This window comes from Phascolarctos cinereus, unplaced genomic scaffold (assembly GCF_003287225.1).
Source record: "Phascolarctos cinereus isolate Bilbo 61053 unplaced genomic scaffold, phaCin_HiC Scaffold_4;HRSCAF=312, whole genome shotgun sequence".
NCBI lineage: Eukaryota > Metazoa > Chordata > Mammalia > Diprotodontia > Phascolarctidae > Phascolarctos > Phascolarctos cinereus.
The window spans coordinates 457483824-457500844 of NW_027555847.1; the positions used below are offsets into that span (position 1 = coordinate 457483824).

General features: G+C 37.7%; 1 protein-coding gene across 1 annotated transcript in view; it reads right to left on the reverse strand.

Annotated features, from left to right (window-relative positions):
• Window positions 1-5432: 5432 nt before the first annotated feature.
• LY96 (lymphocyte antigen 96) overlaps window positions 5433-17021 on the reverse strand; it is a 58037-nt gene continuing 46448 nt past the window's right edge. Inside the window, exons 4-5 of the mRNA XM_078153355.1 lie at window positions 7294-7356; window positions 5433-5461 (exon numbers count right to left, since the gene is read on the reverse strand). Of these exons, the coding sequence (XP_078009481.1) occupies window positions 5448-5461; window positions 7294-7356 (77 nt within the window). The 3' untranslated portion in view covers window positions 5433-5447. The remainder of the gene's footprint in view (window positions 5462-7293; window positions 7357-17021) is intronic.

A 17021-nucleotide genomic window follows, 5' to 3' on the forward strand; every position in this document is an offset into this window, starting at 1 on the left:
TTTGATTTGCATTTCTCTAATCAATAATGATTTAGAGCATTTTTTCATATGACTATAGATGGCTTTAATTTCTTCATCTGAGAACTGTCTGTTCATATCCTTTGACCATTTACCAATTGGTGATTGGCTTGTTGTTCTTATAAATTTGTCTTAATTCTGTATGTATTTTAGAAATGAGGTCCTTATCAGAGACACAGGTTGTAAAAATTATTTCCCAATTTTCTACCTTCCTTCTAATCTTAGTTGCATTGGCTTTGTTTGTGCAAAAACTTTTCAATTTAATGTAATCAAAATTATCCATTTTGCTTTTCATAATGTTCTCTATCTCCTGTTTGGTCATGAATTCTTCTGTTCTCCATAGATCTGATAGGTAAACTATTCCTTGTTCTCCCAGTTTACTTATGGTATCAGCCTTTATATCTAAGTCATGAACCCATTTTGACTTTATTTTGGTATATGGTGTGAGATTTGGGTCTATGCCTAGTTTCTGCCATACTCTTTTCCAGTTTTCCCAGCAGTTTTTTTCAAAGAGTGGGTTCTTATCCCAGAAGCTGGGGTCTTTGGGTTTATCAAATAATAGATTACTATAGTCATTGACTACTGTGTCTTGCATATTTAACCTATTCCACTGATCCACCTCCCTATTTCTTAGCCAGTACCAAGCAGTTTTGATGATTGCTGCTTTATAATACAATTTAAGATCTGGAATTGCTAGGCCACCTTCCCCTGCATTTCTTTTCATTAGTTCCTTTGATATTCTGGACCTTTTGTTTTTCCAAATGAATCTTGTTATTATTTTTTCTAACTCTATAAAATAATTTTTGGTAGTTTGATTGGTATGGCACTGAATAAGTAAATTAGCTTAGGTAGGATTGTCATTTTTATTATATTAGCTCGGCCTACCCATGAGCAACTGATGTTTTTCCAATTATTTAGATCTGATTTTATTTGTGTGAAAAGTGTTTTGTAATTGTGTTCATAGAGTTCCTGGGTTTGTTTCAGGAGGTAGACTCCTAAATATTTTATAATGTCTACAGTAAGTTTAAATGGGATTTCTCTTTCTATCTCTTGCTGTTGGGCTTTGTTGGTAATATATAGAAATGCTGATGATTTATGTGGGTTTATTTTATAGCCTGCAACTTTGCTAAAGTTGTTTATTATTTCAAGTAGTTTTTTACTTGATTCTCTAGGATTCTCTAAGTATATCATCATGTCATCTGCAAAGAGTGATAGCTTTGTTTCTTCTTTGCCTATTCTAATGCCTTCAATTTCTTTTTCTTCTCTTATTGCTAAAGCTAAGTTTCCAGTACAATATTGAATAACAGTGGTGATAATGGACATCCTTGTTTCACCCCGATCTTATTGGAAATGCTTCTAGCCTGTCCCCATTACATATAATGCTTGCTGAAGGTTTTAGATAATGCTATTTATTATTTTAAGGAAGACTCCATTTATACCTATGCTTTCTAGTGTTTTTAATAGGAATGGGTGTTGTATTTTTCAAAAGCTTTTTCTGCATCTATTGAGATGATCATGTGGTTTCTGTTGGTTTTGTGTTGATATGCTCAATGATGCTGATAGTTTTCCTAATATTGAACCAACCCTGCATTCCTGGTATAAATCCTACCTGGTCATAGTGTATTATTCTTGTGATAAGTTGCTGCAATCTATTTGCTAGTATTTTGTTTAAAATTTTTGCATCTATATTCATTAGAGAAATTGGTCTATAATTTTCTTTCTCTATTTTGACTCTTCCTGGTTTAGGTATCAACACCATATTTGTATCATAAAAAGAATTTGGTAAGACTCCTTCTTCACCTATTTTCCCAAATAGTCTATATAGTATTGGAATTAATTGTTCTTTAAATGTTTGATAGAATTTGCATGTAAATCCATCTGGCCCTGGAGATTTTTTCCTAGGGAGTTCATCAATGGCTTGTTCAATTTCTTTTTCTGAGATGGGGTTATTTAAGTATTTTACTTCCTCTTCGTTAATCTGGGCAATTTATATTTTTGTAAATATGTATCCATTTCACTAAGATTGTCAAATTTGTTGGCATATAGTTGGGCAAAATAATTCCTAATTATTGTTTTAATTTCCTCTTCCTTGGTGGTAGCTTCACCCTTTTCATTCTTGATACTAGTAATTTGGTTTTCTTCTTTCTTTTTTTAATTAAATTAACCAAAGGTTATCTATTTTATTGGTTTTTTCATAAAACCAGCTCTTAGTTTTATTTATTAGTTCAATAGTTTTCTTAATTTCAATTTTATTAATTTTTCCTTTGGTTTTCAATATTTCTAATTTGGTGTTTAGTTGAGGATTTTTAATTTGTTCTTTTTCTAGTTTTTTTAGTTGTATGCCCAATTCATTAATCTCCTCTTTTTCTATTTTATTTATGTAAGCATTTAGAGATATAAAACTTCCCCTGAACTGACTGCTTTTTGGTGTTGTCTCATTATTGTCATTCTCTTGAATGAAATTATTGATTGTTTCTATGATTTGTTGTTTGACCCAATCATTTTTTAGGATTAGATTATTTAGTTTCCAATTATTTTTTAGTCTATCTTTCCATGGCCCTTTATTACATATAATTTTTATTGTCATGATCTGAAAAGGATGCATTTAATATTTCTGCCTTTCTGCATTGGATTGTGAGGTTTTTATGCCCTAGTACATGGTCAATTTTTGTGTATGTGCCATGTACTGCTGAGAAAAAAGTATATTCCTTTCTATCCCCATTCAGTTTTCTCCAGAGGTCTATCATACCTAACTTTTCTAATGTTCTATTCACCTCCTTAACTTCTTTCTTGTTTATTTTGTGGTTAGATTATCTAGTGCAGAGGGGGAGGTTCAGGTCCCCCACTAGTATAGTTTTGCTGTCTATTTCTTCCTGTAACTCCCTGAACTTCTTCTGTAAGAATTTGGATGCTATACCATTTGGTGCATATATGTTTAGTAATGATATTACTTCATTGTCTATGGTGCCTTTTAGCAGGATGTAGTTTCCTTCCTTATCTCTTTTGATTAGATCTATTTTTGCTTTTGCTTTGTCTGAGATCAGGATTGCTACCCCTGCTTTTTTTACTTCAGCTGACACATAATATATTCTGCTCCAGCCTTTTACCTTTACCCTGTATGTGTCACTCTTTTTCAAATGTGTTTCCTGTAAACAACATATTGTAGGATTATGGTTTTTAATCCATTCTGCAATCCATTTCTGTTTTATGGGAGAGTTCATCCCATTCACATTCACAGTTATGATTACTATCTGTGTCTTTTTCTCCATCCTTTCCCCCTTTATGCTTTTCTTTCTCCTTTTTCCTTTCCCCCTTCACTAGTGTTTTGCTTTTGACCACCGCCTCCTTCAGTCCCTCCCTTTTATTATCCCTTTCCCTTTTCTTCCCCTTTACTTACTGCTTCTTCCCTCCTTCTCCCCCTCCCTTTTCTTTCCCCTTTTCCCTCCTACTGCCTATAGGGCAAGTTAGATTTCTATACCTAACTGATTATGTTATGCCCTTCTTGAGCCAAATCTGATGAGAGTAAGGTTCAAACAATGCTCCCCCCCCTTCTTTCCCTCTGCTGTAATAGGATTTTGTGTCTTTTCCTGTAATGCAATTTACCCTTGTCTGCCTCCTCCTTTCTGAGTTTTCTAGGGTCAGTCAGATTCATCCACTTATTTGGATCTATTTAAACTTGATTAGATTTTTTTTATCATTACATCAAAGTCAACTAATATCCACCCTCTTTATGTGTACTCCTTTAACAAGGTATAATAACAATACAGTTCTCAAGGGTTGAAAGTCTCATATTCCCTTGTAGCGGTTTAAACAGCCCCCCCTTATTAACAACATATTGTATCTTCTGTCCCATTTACCTTTTTGTCCTTCTTGAGTCCTGTACTTGAAGATCAAATTTTTCGTTGAGCTCTGGTCTTTTTATCAGGAAGGTTTGGAAGTCCCCTATTTCATTGAATATCCATCTCCTCCCTTGAAAAATGCTGCCTCCCTTGTTTTTGCTAATGCACTGGGAGATTCCTTTGAGGTATAGTACTGAGGCACCTGGTGGTTTTCTGAGCTGGTTTCCACCAGTTCCCTCATGCTCACTGAGGCATTTGAAGATCCAGGTGTTGGTGTTTGCCTGCTCTACCACCTGGGCTTCAGGATCTCTTCCTGGTTGACAGTTGGAGGCTATAGGGTTCTGGCAGCTTACCTGGTGTTGGGTTGGAATCAGCAAGGCTGGGACTTTAGGAAGACTGTAGGTTTCTTTCTTCAGCTCCCTTCAGATGAATGCTGCAGGTGCTTGTCTGCCTGGGGCCCTTTGCAGTGCTGCTTGCCTTATTTTTGCTGAGGCACTGGAAGACCCGTTTGCTGGGCTGCTGCACTGCTGCTCTCCGTCTTCTAGTTCAGTTGTTCCAGGGTTTTTATCTGGGGTGATATTTTCTAGATTTTCAGAGGTTGATAGGGGAGAGTGAGAGTGACTACCTTTTTACTCTGCCATCTTGGTTCCCAGAAACAGAACCTCCTTAGGACTCTTTTCAATGACTCTAACTTCCTTGGATTTCCAGAATGGAGTGCAGCAAAGGAGGAGGAAGAGGATTTCTCTTCCCTCATTCCCCCACCCTACCTCCGATACATGACTTACAGCAGGATCACATGGTAAGCATGGCCTATCCTACACTTGCTGAGATAACTCCGAAATTGGGAGTTCCTAGACATCTTGATTTCTAGATACTTACTTCTGTTTTTTTGATTCCCTTTTTTTGAGCACAAGTTGGAGGTTATTTGCGGGGTTTCCTCATCGATAATCCATAATTTAAGAGTTCCTGCCTGGTTGAGTCAGATTCCTAGAGGAAAAAATTTTCCTTAACAAGGAGCTTCTCAGAAAAGGGGACCATGAACAAAATAACCCTGCATTTAAAAGCCTAAAGCCATGTGATAAGGGGCCAAGAGATCTGGCCCTTGCCAACAATCTATAATCTTGCTATGAGTTGTTCAGGCATTACAGGTCCAAGATGAATAGGAGATATTTATTCAGCAATACCTCTGGGGAAATTATTATTTTCAAGGTGTAAAATACAACATTTTTGGACACTGCCAATGTGGGGATTTATTTTGCTTGATTAAGAATATTTGTTAAAAGGTTTTTTGGGGAGTTTTTGTGTTGGTTTTTCCCCCCAGTTGGAGAGGAAGTAGAAGAGACTAGTGATAGGATTGTCAAAATTTTAAAAAAAAGGATTAGTGACACATTTTTAAATGCACAAAAGAGAATGGGAGGAAGGCCAAAAAGAAATACAGGCAAGCAAAATAGCTTTGAAAGTTAGATATTGGGGCAGCTAGGTGGTTCAGTGCATGGAGCTCGGGCCTTGAAGTCAGGAGGACCTGAGTTCAAATCTGAACTCAGACCAAACACTTGACACTTACCAGCTGTGTGACCTTGGGCACGTCACTTAACCCCAATTGCCTAAAACCAAAAAAAAAAGTTAGATGTTGAATTTATTATATACTTAAAAGGAAAAACTTTAGATAATAGGCATTTGTGATTCATGTACAATTCTCTTTTTCTATTCTACTTAGTATGTGGAAATTTGTGTTCATTTTATTTGCTATTTGTTAAGTTCAGAATAAAAACTAATAAATTTTTCAAATAAGTTTTAAAAAGGAAAGGAAACTTGAAGAAATAGTCAGAACCAGGGAAGAACTGTGTCACAAAAACTTGTAGACAGATGAATATCCAGGGAGAGAGGGTGGTCAGTAGTGGTAAAGGCTGTAAAGAGGTTAAAAAGAATGAGGCTGGAAAAAAAAGACACTGGTTTTGTGCATCATCTTTTTTTCTGTTTTATTTTGAATATGAAAATGTTGATTTTATTTAGTGTTTATTACATTCAGAATTTAAAATATGTATGTATCTAGCACCCATGACTCCTTTGTATCTTATGTAGCTTCGGAGGTGGAAGAATTGACTTGATACTAGGCGGTATAAGGATCAATTAAAGAAATTTATCCTAAAAACAGAAGTCTTAAGGTAGCCTGATGTTAGCTAGGTGATGCAGTAGATAGAGTACCTGTCCTGGAGTCAGGAGGACTTGAGTTCAAATCCAACCTGAGACACATAACACTCACCAGCTATGTGACTCTGGGCAAGTCACTTAACCCCAACTGCCTTGCCCAAAAAAAAAAACCTCAGGAAAAAAAAAAGATGCCTTAGAGACAAAGATCTAAATAATTTTGTACAGCAACAAGCATTTATTAAGCTCCTACTGTGCACAGGGTATTATATTAGAAGAGATACAATGAATGAATGAATGAATGAATGAATGAATGAAAAGTATTTATTAAGCACTTACTATGTACCTGACATAGTGCTAAATTCAGATAAAACAAAACCTGCCCTTATTAATTTTCCTGAAAAAATATAACCCTTTACATTGTGAAATATTGATTTAAAAAATTGCAAGAATTTTATATAAAGGATGTTTTCATTCTTATCCATATTTGTAATTGCAGATGTTCCTGAAATGTTCTTTTAGAGATAACCTATTTAGACCTAGGAGGGAGGGTCACCTAGTTCACCCCTTTCACTTTACAAACTGGGAAACTAAGGCCCATGGAGGGGAAGTAACCTGCCCAGTATCAAATAAGAAGAAGAAAAGGCGAAAAATCAAACCCAATACTCATTTCTGATGGGGTATGGGCCCAAGCCAAGACCTCTGCCCCTTGTACCAAAAAGAATTTGGGTCCCATTTGTCTATGGGCCCCAGAAAGCTCTTAAATTTTCTTTCACCTCACTCTGGTCTCAAACAGCTACCTGAGGCTATGCTCCACTCAAGGCCTTTCCTTATCAACTCTCCCTATCTCCCTTTGAAAATCTAATGAAGCTTAGTCTTTGACCCTAGTGTATTTCCCACCTTTCATTATCTATTCCCATTGTCTATTCAATCTCGCAGACTTTCCCATAGGAATTCTCCCTAAACTCACCTCAACTCCAAGTTCATTCTCCCAGACCCTCCTCCAAACACCCAAAATTATTTCAGTGTATGTAAGATCTACCCAAGCCCCCATTTAAATGCTGAGAATTCCTCGTCCTTATGGGCATCACTAATGTTCAGATTCTTTAAGAGTCTGGCTTGTATGGTTTATCTCTAATAAAAACCTTTGTCTCTGGCTGAAAGAAGATTTGGGTCAAATTCATTTGGGCAGGGCCTGCTATGCCATTTTGGGATCCCAGAACCCCAAGAATCTAGACATCATCAATTTCCATTATACCATACTGATTTTAACAAAGAAAAATCCTACCTTCTTGCTCTGAAAGTAAGCAGTGTTGAGGAGTGTGCTGATAAATATTTAACAACTGGCTTTCTGGGAAAAAAACACACACAACTTTAAGGTTTAATTTGCATTATTAATATTGTCTCCATCACTTTCTTAAGTCTAAGATAAGCAACAAAATCATAAATCAAGTTTTGATTTGTGCTTGCTAATTTCCATGGTATAAATACTCACTTTGAAAATTTGTATGGGGGCAGCTAGATGGTATAGTGGATAGAGCTTTGACCTTGGAGTCAGGAGGACCTGAGTTCAAATGTGACCTCAGACACTTGACATGTACTAGCTGTGTGACCCTGGGCAAGTCAGTTAACCTCAATTGCCTCACCAAAAGGAAAAAAAAAAGAAAAGAAAATTTGGATGGACTCTCCCCAACTGGTTCAAGCTGACTCCAAAACACCTCTGATGCTTGTATCCCATCTCATTTTGCCAGTCAAAATTACTAGTGTTAGCCATTCTGTGGTCCAATTATTTTCTGTAGGAGTGAAAGGAAGGCTGCCCTATACCTGATATGCTTTTTTACCTTGAGTTGCTTATATGAGGATCCTTTTACTTACACCTGTGGATGGAATGCTGCCCATCTCATGTCCAAAAGGTGTAAATATGCAGAATGAGAATCACATTTCTGGATGTGACCAATGTAGAAATGTGTTTTGCTTGACCGTACTTTTTGTTGCAAGGGGTTGCTTTTCTTTCCTTTTCTTCTCCAAGGAAGAGAAGGGAAATGGAAGGAAAAGAGGATAGCTGCTTGTTAATTGAAAAAAATTTTTTTAAAAGAAAAGTAGCCATCACTGGAAATGTCTGGTCAAAGGATAGCTCTGACAGAAATGTCGCAGACAAGATTCTCAAGTAGGAAGAAGGCTAGATTGGATGACCTCTTATTTCTTTCCCAGCATTCAAGATTCTAGGATGTCTATGAGTCACTGGCATAAGCACTAGACACAAGAATGCCAAGACTTTGAGTGTTAGCCACAATGTGAATGTCACATTACCTCTCAAAGCCTCAAGTTCCTGTAAAAGGTAAAAATACAGCAGAATGCACCTCCCCCACAGAGTAATTGGAAGAGCTAGGTAATTTAAATTACCCAAAGCACTTTCCAAATCTAAAATGCTATATAAATGTTCATTACTCATTTATGGGAAAGAATTTGTTTATGTTGTGATTCAGCTTCCATCTGCACAGTTCATTATTTTTGAAGCTTCCAGGATCATTTGGGCAACAGTGAGAAGCCATGGTATTTGCACAGATATTTGATTTTTATGCTCTGATTTTCTTTGCCTACACTTACATACTTAAATGATGTAGTGACTAGAGGCTTGTCTTTGGAGTCAGGACAACCTGACTTTTTTGGAAAGCCTGGGACTGCCAGTCCCTATTACATGCTGCCTTTCATTTAACCTTTCCTTGGCCCTCAGGAAATGCTTTTTTAAAAAATAATTCTTTATTGATGCTCTTTCCCTCCAAGAAGAAGCCTTCTCTTATGACAAATACATATATATGTATATATACATATACACACAAATATAAAATCAAGCAAAGAAAACCAAGATATTGCCCTGTCTGAGAATGCATGTCTGATTCTGTAGTCCATCACATCTTTGTTAAGAAGTATGACATATACCTGATCGTTAATCTTTTGAAGTCATGATTAATTGCAACGTTAGTCAAAGTTTTGAGGTCTTTCAGTTGTTTTTTATTATATTATCATGGTCATCATACAAATTGTCCTAGTTCTGTTGACTTCACTCTGCATTAGTTCATACAAGTCTTTTCACATTTCTCTGAATCTGTCACAGTCCTCATTTGTTATAGTGAAATAGGATTCCATCACATTCTTTTATTGACATTTGTTCAACTGGTCTTCAAATAGGGAGCACTCACATTGTTTCCAGTTCCTTGCCACAACAAAAAGTGTACATATAAGTATTTTCCTTCTATCCCCGATCTCCTTCACATACATGTTTTGTTGGGTCGAAGGAAGGTTGCGTATAGCTTAAGAACTTTTTGTCTATAATGCCAAACTGTCTCCCAAAATAATTGAATCAATTCACAGTTCCACCACCAAAACACCAATGTGATTGTGCTCTCACAACCTCTCCATCAATTGTTATTTTCTTGTTTCGTTATTGCTGCTGATCTGATAAATGAGTAAGAGGAGAGGACTTGGAGGCAATATTTGTATATAGTTTGTTCTAGGAATTTGACTGAGAAAGGGAGACTAGATGTAAGATAATAGCTTGAGGACATGGTAGAGTCAGGATGGTTTTTGAAGGATGAAGGAGACTTGAGTGTGTTAGAGGGAGCTGATAGAGAGACACCCAAATTTGAAGAGAGGGAATAATTAAGGGGAAAGATGAGGGGATATGAGATCAAAGGGATATTGACAAGAAGGGCTTCCTCATCAGAAACTGCAGTAAAGGAGTGAATGGTGGATGATGTCAAGGAGTTATTGAAGGTAGGAAAGGGGAGAGGAGAGAGATCCTAATAAATGGCCTCTATTTTCTAAGTAAAGTATGGGGCAAGGTCCTCAGCTATGATAGTCAGGGGGAGAGGTTAGCTTAGCAGGATTAAGGAGAAAAAATAAGATTTGGAATAGTTACTAAGAGTAGTGGGATTTAGAAGAAAGGCTTAAAAAAAAGTCTTATCCCTAATTGAGGGATATAGCATAACATAAATTTGTAGAGGATCCATTTGGCTTGGTTGTGTGACTTTCTCCAGCTCCATTCAGTAGCATGTGAATAGGAGTGAGGAGGTAGATGGTGAGATCATTCCAGCAGAGTGGTCTGACAAAGTACGAGTAACAACAGAACCATCTAGCAACCACTTAGTTGAAAAATGTCCTGAGACAGCCCATTCTGATTTTGAATAGTTCTAGTTATTAGTAATTTCTTCTTTATATAGAGCTAGAATCTGTCTCTTTTCGATTTTTACCTATGACTCCCAGTTCTGTCTAGGCAAAAAGAATAAACCTAATGTTTCTTCTACATAACAATCCCTGAAAATACTTGAAAATGGCTATCATCTCTCTCTGTTTGTTAAAATTAAATAACTGAGATGAATTGCTTTAAACATGCTCATTTATTCCAAATGACCTTCTTATGGTATGGTTTCCAGTCCACTCCCCATCCTCATCAGCATTCTATAGCTGCCTTCCAGAGTTTATTGGATCCTTCTTAAAGTATAGTGACTAGAAATAAAGCACAGTGCTCCAAATGTGGATTGACAAAGACAAAGAAGAAGGTTATTATCTCCCTTCTTCTGGACGTGTACATACCAGCATCTTAAATGTAAGCAAAGATGGCAGGGGGTTTGTTGGTTTGTTTGCTTGCTTTCTCTACCACATATCATCCTGTTACAGAACTTCAAAAGTATAAAGGACTTCAGAAGTCATCTAGGACAACCTGACCAAGCAAGATCTCCTTTATAGTATCTGCAGCAAGTGATTGCCCAGCCTTTCTAGAAAGATCTCTAGTAAAGGAGAACCTGATTCCTCCAGAAGCTGCCCCAGCTTAGGAACAGCTCCTTTTGTTAGGAAGTTTATTTTTTACAAGGAGCCAAAATCTACTTCTTTCCTACCTATTGCTCCTAGAGTTCTCTCAAATTGAGTTGGGAGTAAGTTAAACAAGTTCAGAGATGTTTCACATGAACTATTGCCTACTAATTAAGTCATCATTCTGTATTTAGCCAATTTCTTTTTTGATCCCTTTACGTTGTTTTTTTTTTCTTATTAGATCCTCTTTCAGTAGATCAGGCTTACCATGCAAGCCTGTTAAGACCTCTTAGATATCAAATCTGTATCTGATGTGTTATTCAAGAAAACTAATGCAATCATAATTATTAAAAGAAGCATGGAATCCAGAAAAAAGGACATGACAATCTCATTATGCTGTGCCCTGGTCACATTAGAGCACTTTGTTCAGTACTAGGTGCTGCCTTTTAGGGAAAACATTGATAACCTGGAATGTATCCAGATGAAGACTGAAAGAGTAGAATAGGTTGCCTCAGGAAATAATGTGTTCCCCATTACTGGAACTCTACAAAGGTTGAATGACCATTTGCCACATAGATTGCAAAGGCAAATTATGTTCAATTATGTGTTGAAATATGGGCAGCAAGGTGGATCAGTGGATAGAGTGCCAGACCTGAAGTCAGGAAGACTTCTCTTCATGAGTTAAGATCTGACCTCAGACACTTATTATCTGTGTGACCCTGGGCAAGTCACTTAATCCTGTTTGCCTCAGTTTCCTCATATGTAAAATGAACTGGAAAAGGAAATGGCAAACCACTCCAGTACCTCTGCCAAGAAAACCCCAAATGGGGTCACAAAGAGTTGGACATGACTGAAACAACTCAATAACAACAACATGTGTTGGAATAGATGGCCTCTGAGGACACTTCCAACTCTAAGATTCTGTGTTTTTCTTGTTATTTTCTTACTTAAATTTCAACTCTGTTAAGCATTTTTGTTCTACTCAACTTCTGTTTTTCTTTTCTTTCTTCTTCCAAGGTGAAAAGTCTTTAGACTAATCTTTCAAAGATAATTGTCTAAAGGCTATTTTCCTTAGAAGAGGAAACAAAAGAAAAGGGGAACTGAGTCACTGATGGCGTCATTACAGACCATGTACTATTATTACTAACAGGGAATTGATATCCAGGATAAGCAGGGAGATGATTATGATTTTTTTAAAAAAGTACCTAGTTTCCCTTGATGATTTCTTATCACTTTACCCAAATGAACATTGTAAGTCACAGAAAGAGCTCTGCAACCACATATATTGTCCATAATCATACCATTATACCATCATACCATCAACTTTGAATTGTACTGTATGGGGAAAATATTTAGAGTGGTAGAGATAGAGTCTCAATTGTTCTTTATCTGTTCCAGCCTTCTCACCAGCCCTATTTAAGGGCTTCTTTATTTCCTTATTTTGTCCATCACAAAGAAAAATAATACATGAAAATGAAGGCACTGGAAAAGATTATCCCTTAATGTAATTTCTAGATCAAAACTCTATGATGCCTGGGCAGCTAGGTGGCACAGTGGATAGTGCACTGGCCCTGGAGTCAAGAGGACCTGAGTTCAAATCCAGTCACTTACTAGCTTTGTGACCCTAGGCAAGTCACTTAACCCCAATTGTCCCACCAAAAAAAAAAAATGCCATGATGCTAAGTAATCAACACTGTAGCCACGTGCCTTCATATATTACCTTAGCGACTTCCCGTTACATAATTTATATAACAAATGTTCTAGAGGAGGTGAATACGTAGCTGCAGATGACCACTAGTCTGTTTTCAGTTGTGTCTGATTTTATGACCCCATTCGGGGTTTTCTTGGCGCAGATATTGGAGTGGTTTGCCATTTCCTTCTCCAGCTCATTTTACAGATGAGGAAAGTAAAGACAAACACGTTAAGTGACTTGCACAGAGTCACACAGCTAGGAAGTGTCAAGTGTCTGAGGCCAGATTTGAACTCAAGTCCTTTGACTTCAGGGCCAGTGCTCTATCCACAATGCTACCTAGCTGCCCAATGACCATTAGAGTCCTTTCCAACTCAGATTCTGTGAGTCAATGAAAAGACTGACTGCTTTAGGGAGTATGGGTTGCCACAATTAATTCAGAACCTTTAAAACTAGAAGATAATCTGGTGCCTAATAACTTCACATTTCATGCTGAGGCATTGTTTCTTGGCAGCCACTGGAGAAGCTATTATGATGCTTTTCTTCAGGCTTTTAATCATCCTTATCTTTGCCTTTTGTTACCAGAGCTATGTTAATCCTAGTGTAATGGGGGGTTGATGAAGAGATCAATTTGATGAATCCCCAAATCAACTTGATGAGATTACAGGTGACAGACTTTCAACCATCTGAGGAATGCCTTCAATAGAAGTAGATCTAAACACTGACATATTACCAATTGGTCTTCCAAGATTGGGGCTGCTGGCTGATGACTGGTTAACTGGAAACTCAGGAAGATGGACTCTTAGTAGAGGGGACAACCACTTTGTGGTCTATTAAGGGTGGGCTATGAAATGACTCACCCCTTTTTTTCCCTTGTTTCCACTCCCTGGACTTGCTTACCAGAATATAGCAAGAGCAGGAAAAGAATTTCTCTCTACCTCCCTCTCCCAGAATTAGAAAAGATGGCAGCATGCAGGGGAAGTCCATGGTGAGAAGCCTGTGCTTGCTCAGCTAAGCTTGAGAAGGGAGTATTTGGAACTCAAATGGCCTTTTAGTTTCCTTTTTTGAACATACGTCAGAGACTAGAAATCCAGAATGGTCATTTCCCTTCACAGGAAAAAGGAGAAGAGTAGCTTCCACAGCAGATTAGCCTGCAGCTAAAGGAGAAAGGACATTCGTCACAGGGGGCCAGGAGATTTGGATGGGGCCAAACCTCTATAGTGCTGCTGTGAGCTACTCAAATAATAAAGGTTTAAGGCAAATGGAGAGTGTTTATTTAATGGTCCCACAAAGCATCTTCACCTTGGAGAAAACCAAATAAGTCTGAAACGTCACTGGAATTGCTTTATGTTTCTGTGTTTGTTCATGGACTCTGGGAAGGAAGGATTTTTTTTGTTTTTGTTTTGTAATCACCTGCATTTTTTGTGGCGGAAGAAATAAAAGCTGGCCTATACCTGATACCCATTTGTACAATGAATACCTATCACGGGAGTTACCTGTTACTTTTATTTGGAGAAACCTAGATATTAGCCATGCCTGAGCTTTATCTTGATTTCTCTAGAGTTTCAATCTGGAGAGGGGGCAATGAGGCAAAGAAAGATAATAACTCTTTCGTGGTCAACCCCCAACTTGGTCTGTTTGAGCCAAGAGTCAAGGGAGGTGGGGGCAGAGGAAGGCAGAGAGTGGAAGCCTAAATGATGGGTAACACTCAATAATTTAAGCACAATAAAGGAATAATGGTATAAACTCTTTTCATTTGAAGTCAACCTGATCTCATTTTCACTGATGTATCCCTAAGAAAAAAAGAAGCTATTCTCTTCCTTATCCTGAATTATTGCTTTCTCTTTTGGTTCTCAGTAATAATTTAGAGATCTGAAAGGAAATTCATCTTTAGTTCATTGACTAGATTCATATTTATCTTCAGGAACACATTTCTTCCTTTTCTCTATGCACTGCTAATAGTCTCTTAAAAGCATTAAAGGGGAAATATTTTAAAGTGTTCAATGCCAAGGGATCAGGTTCCTCCTCTGCCTGTGACTTCTGCTGTTTTAATGAGTACCAGGCTATATACTCTGTCCTCAAAGCAACACGATCCCGACACAAAAGCCTTCTTCCACTGGACCCTTCCTGACTTATTTATATCCAGTTTCTAATGGTGAATTACTTGAACAATCATCTATGATGTCTTTAAGTGTCCCAGTAAAGTGCTGGAATGAAGGTCCAGGAGGGGCAAATGCTAATGCTGCCTCTCCCCTTGTATTCTGAAATAATCAGGTTTGTGCTGGGGCCAGAAAGTGGTATTTGGCCTCTAGGTGAAGAGGGGAGGAGATATTCTTTTCATAATGTGGGAAAGAGCTCCAAATCCATCGAATCTTTTTCTAATGAAGGGGAAAGGTCCAAGTCTATTCCAGGTCTTCTTTGTTGGTGTCCTTGTTGTTCAGTCATTTCCACTCTTCATGACTGCATTTGGGGTTTTCTTGACAAAGATACTAGAGTGATTTGTCATTTCCTTCTCCAGTTCATTTTACAGGTGAGGAAATGGAAGCAAACAGGGTTAAGTGACTTGCCCAGGGTCGCATAACTAATATCTGAGGCCAGATTTGAACTCAGGAAGATGAATCTTCCAGACTCCAGGCCTGGAGCTCTATCCACCGCACCACCTAGCTGCCCCAGGTCTTCTTCCTCCCTTCTCCCGCATTATAAAAAAGGATGTTTCCGTTGTGCGTCCAGGACAGACACCCTTGGATGTGGGAAGTGAGAGAGAAGAGTCAAAGACGATTTAAAAGTTTCAAGCCTACGAAGGAATTATTATAATTCCCACATTAGAATTATTTCATTGAGTTAAAGTTATATTCCCTGACTAGTTCTGCTTCAATGTAAATATCTTCTTAGCTCGAGGGGCTCACACATTAAGTCAAAATTATCTCACAGAGAATTGATTTATATGGTAATCAGAAAGACAGAGCTGGGGCATTCTCAAAGGAAATGAAACCAAGAAAAGAAATTTTGTTGGGGAGTTGAGAAAGGAGTTGAGCACTGCTGTATATAGACATTAAAGGGGAAGGATAGTGAAGGAACTGAATAAAATCTAAATGTTTTTCTTTTCAGTATTAGCCAGGAGGCACAGCCTTGTTGTAATGGACAGAGAGCTAGAGTCGGGGAGACTTGAGTTCACCTGCCTCTGACACAGACAGGCTGTGTGATTCTGGGCAAGTTGTTTAACTTCTTCATGCCCAAGGCAACTCTCTAGGATTATAAATTGAAGAGAAAGTGCCAGCTACTATCAGTAGAGGGGGAATTCCTGAATAAGGAATTCCCCCTCTACTGATAGTAGCTGGCACTTTCCATTAATCAGGAAGTTATATAGTTCTCATGGAGTTTCCTTTGCATATCCAGGGACCAGATATAGGCTTTCTTCAAATCAATGACAAATCATTTGTGCTAGGATGACTCGGAGAGATGATCCATACCTAATTACCTTGTTTCACATAATAAAGTGGCCTTACTCCTTACCAAGGCTAATTCTTCTACTTGAACAAGTGATCCCATTTCATCCCATCTCCTCCAACAGATTGTCCCCTTTGTCATTCCCACTCTTTCACTTATTTTCATCCTCTCCCTGTCTATTGGGTCATTTTCTTTTTTCTTTTTTTTCTTATTAAACATATTTTCGCATAAGTCATGTTGTAAAGAAGAAGTAGAACCAATAGGAAAAACCACAAGAAAAAAAGAAAACAAAACATAAGAAAAAAAGAGCAAATAGTATGCTTCAATCTGCATTCAAACTCCATAGTTCTTTCTCTGGATGTAGATAGCATTTTCCATCATGTGACTTTTGGAGATGTCTTAGATCCTTGTATTGCTGAAAAGAGCTAAGTCTACCAAACTTAGTCATCACACAGCATGTGTGTTACTGCATACAATGTTCTCCTGGTTCTTCTCATTTCACTCAGCATCAGTCCATACAAGTATTTCCAGGTTTTTTTGAAATCTGCTTGCTTATCATTTCTTATCCTTGTTCACCCATTCCCCAATTGATGGGCATACCCTCAATTTCCAGTTCTTGGCCACCACAGAAATAGCTGCTATAAATACTTTTGTACATGTGGGTCTTTTTCCCATTTTTATGATCTCTTTGGGATATAGCCCTAGAAGTGCTATTGCTGGGTCAAAGGGTATTCACATTTTTATAGCCCTTTGGGCATGGTTCCAAACTGCTTTCCAAAATAGCTGGATCAGTTCACAACTCCACCAACAATGCATTAATGTTCCAATTTTCCCAGATCTCCAATATTTATCATTTTCCTGTTTTGTCATGCTGGCCAATCTGATAGGGGTGATGTGGTACCTCAGAGTTGTTTTGATTTGCATTTCTCTAATCAACAGTGATTTAGAGCACTTTTTCATATGGCTATAGGTGGCTTTAATTTCTTCATCTGAGAACTGCCTGTTCATATCCTTTGACCATTTATCAATTGGGGAATGACTTGTATTCTTATAAATTTGACTTAATTCTC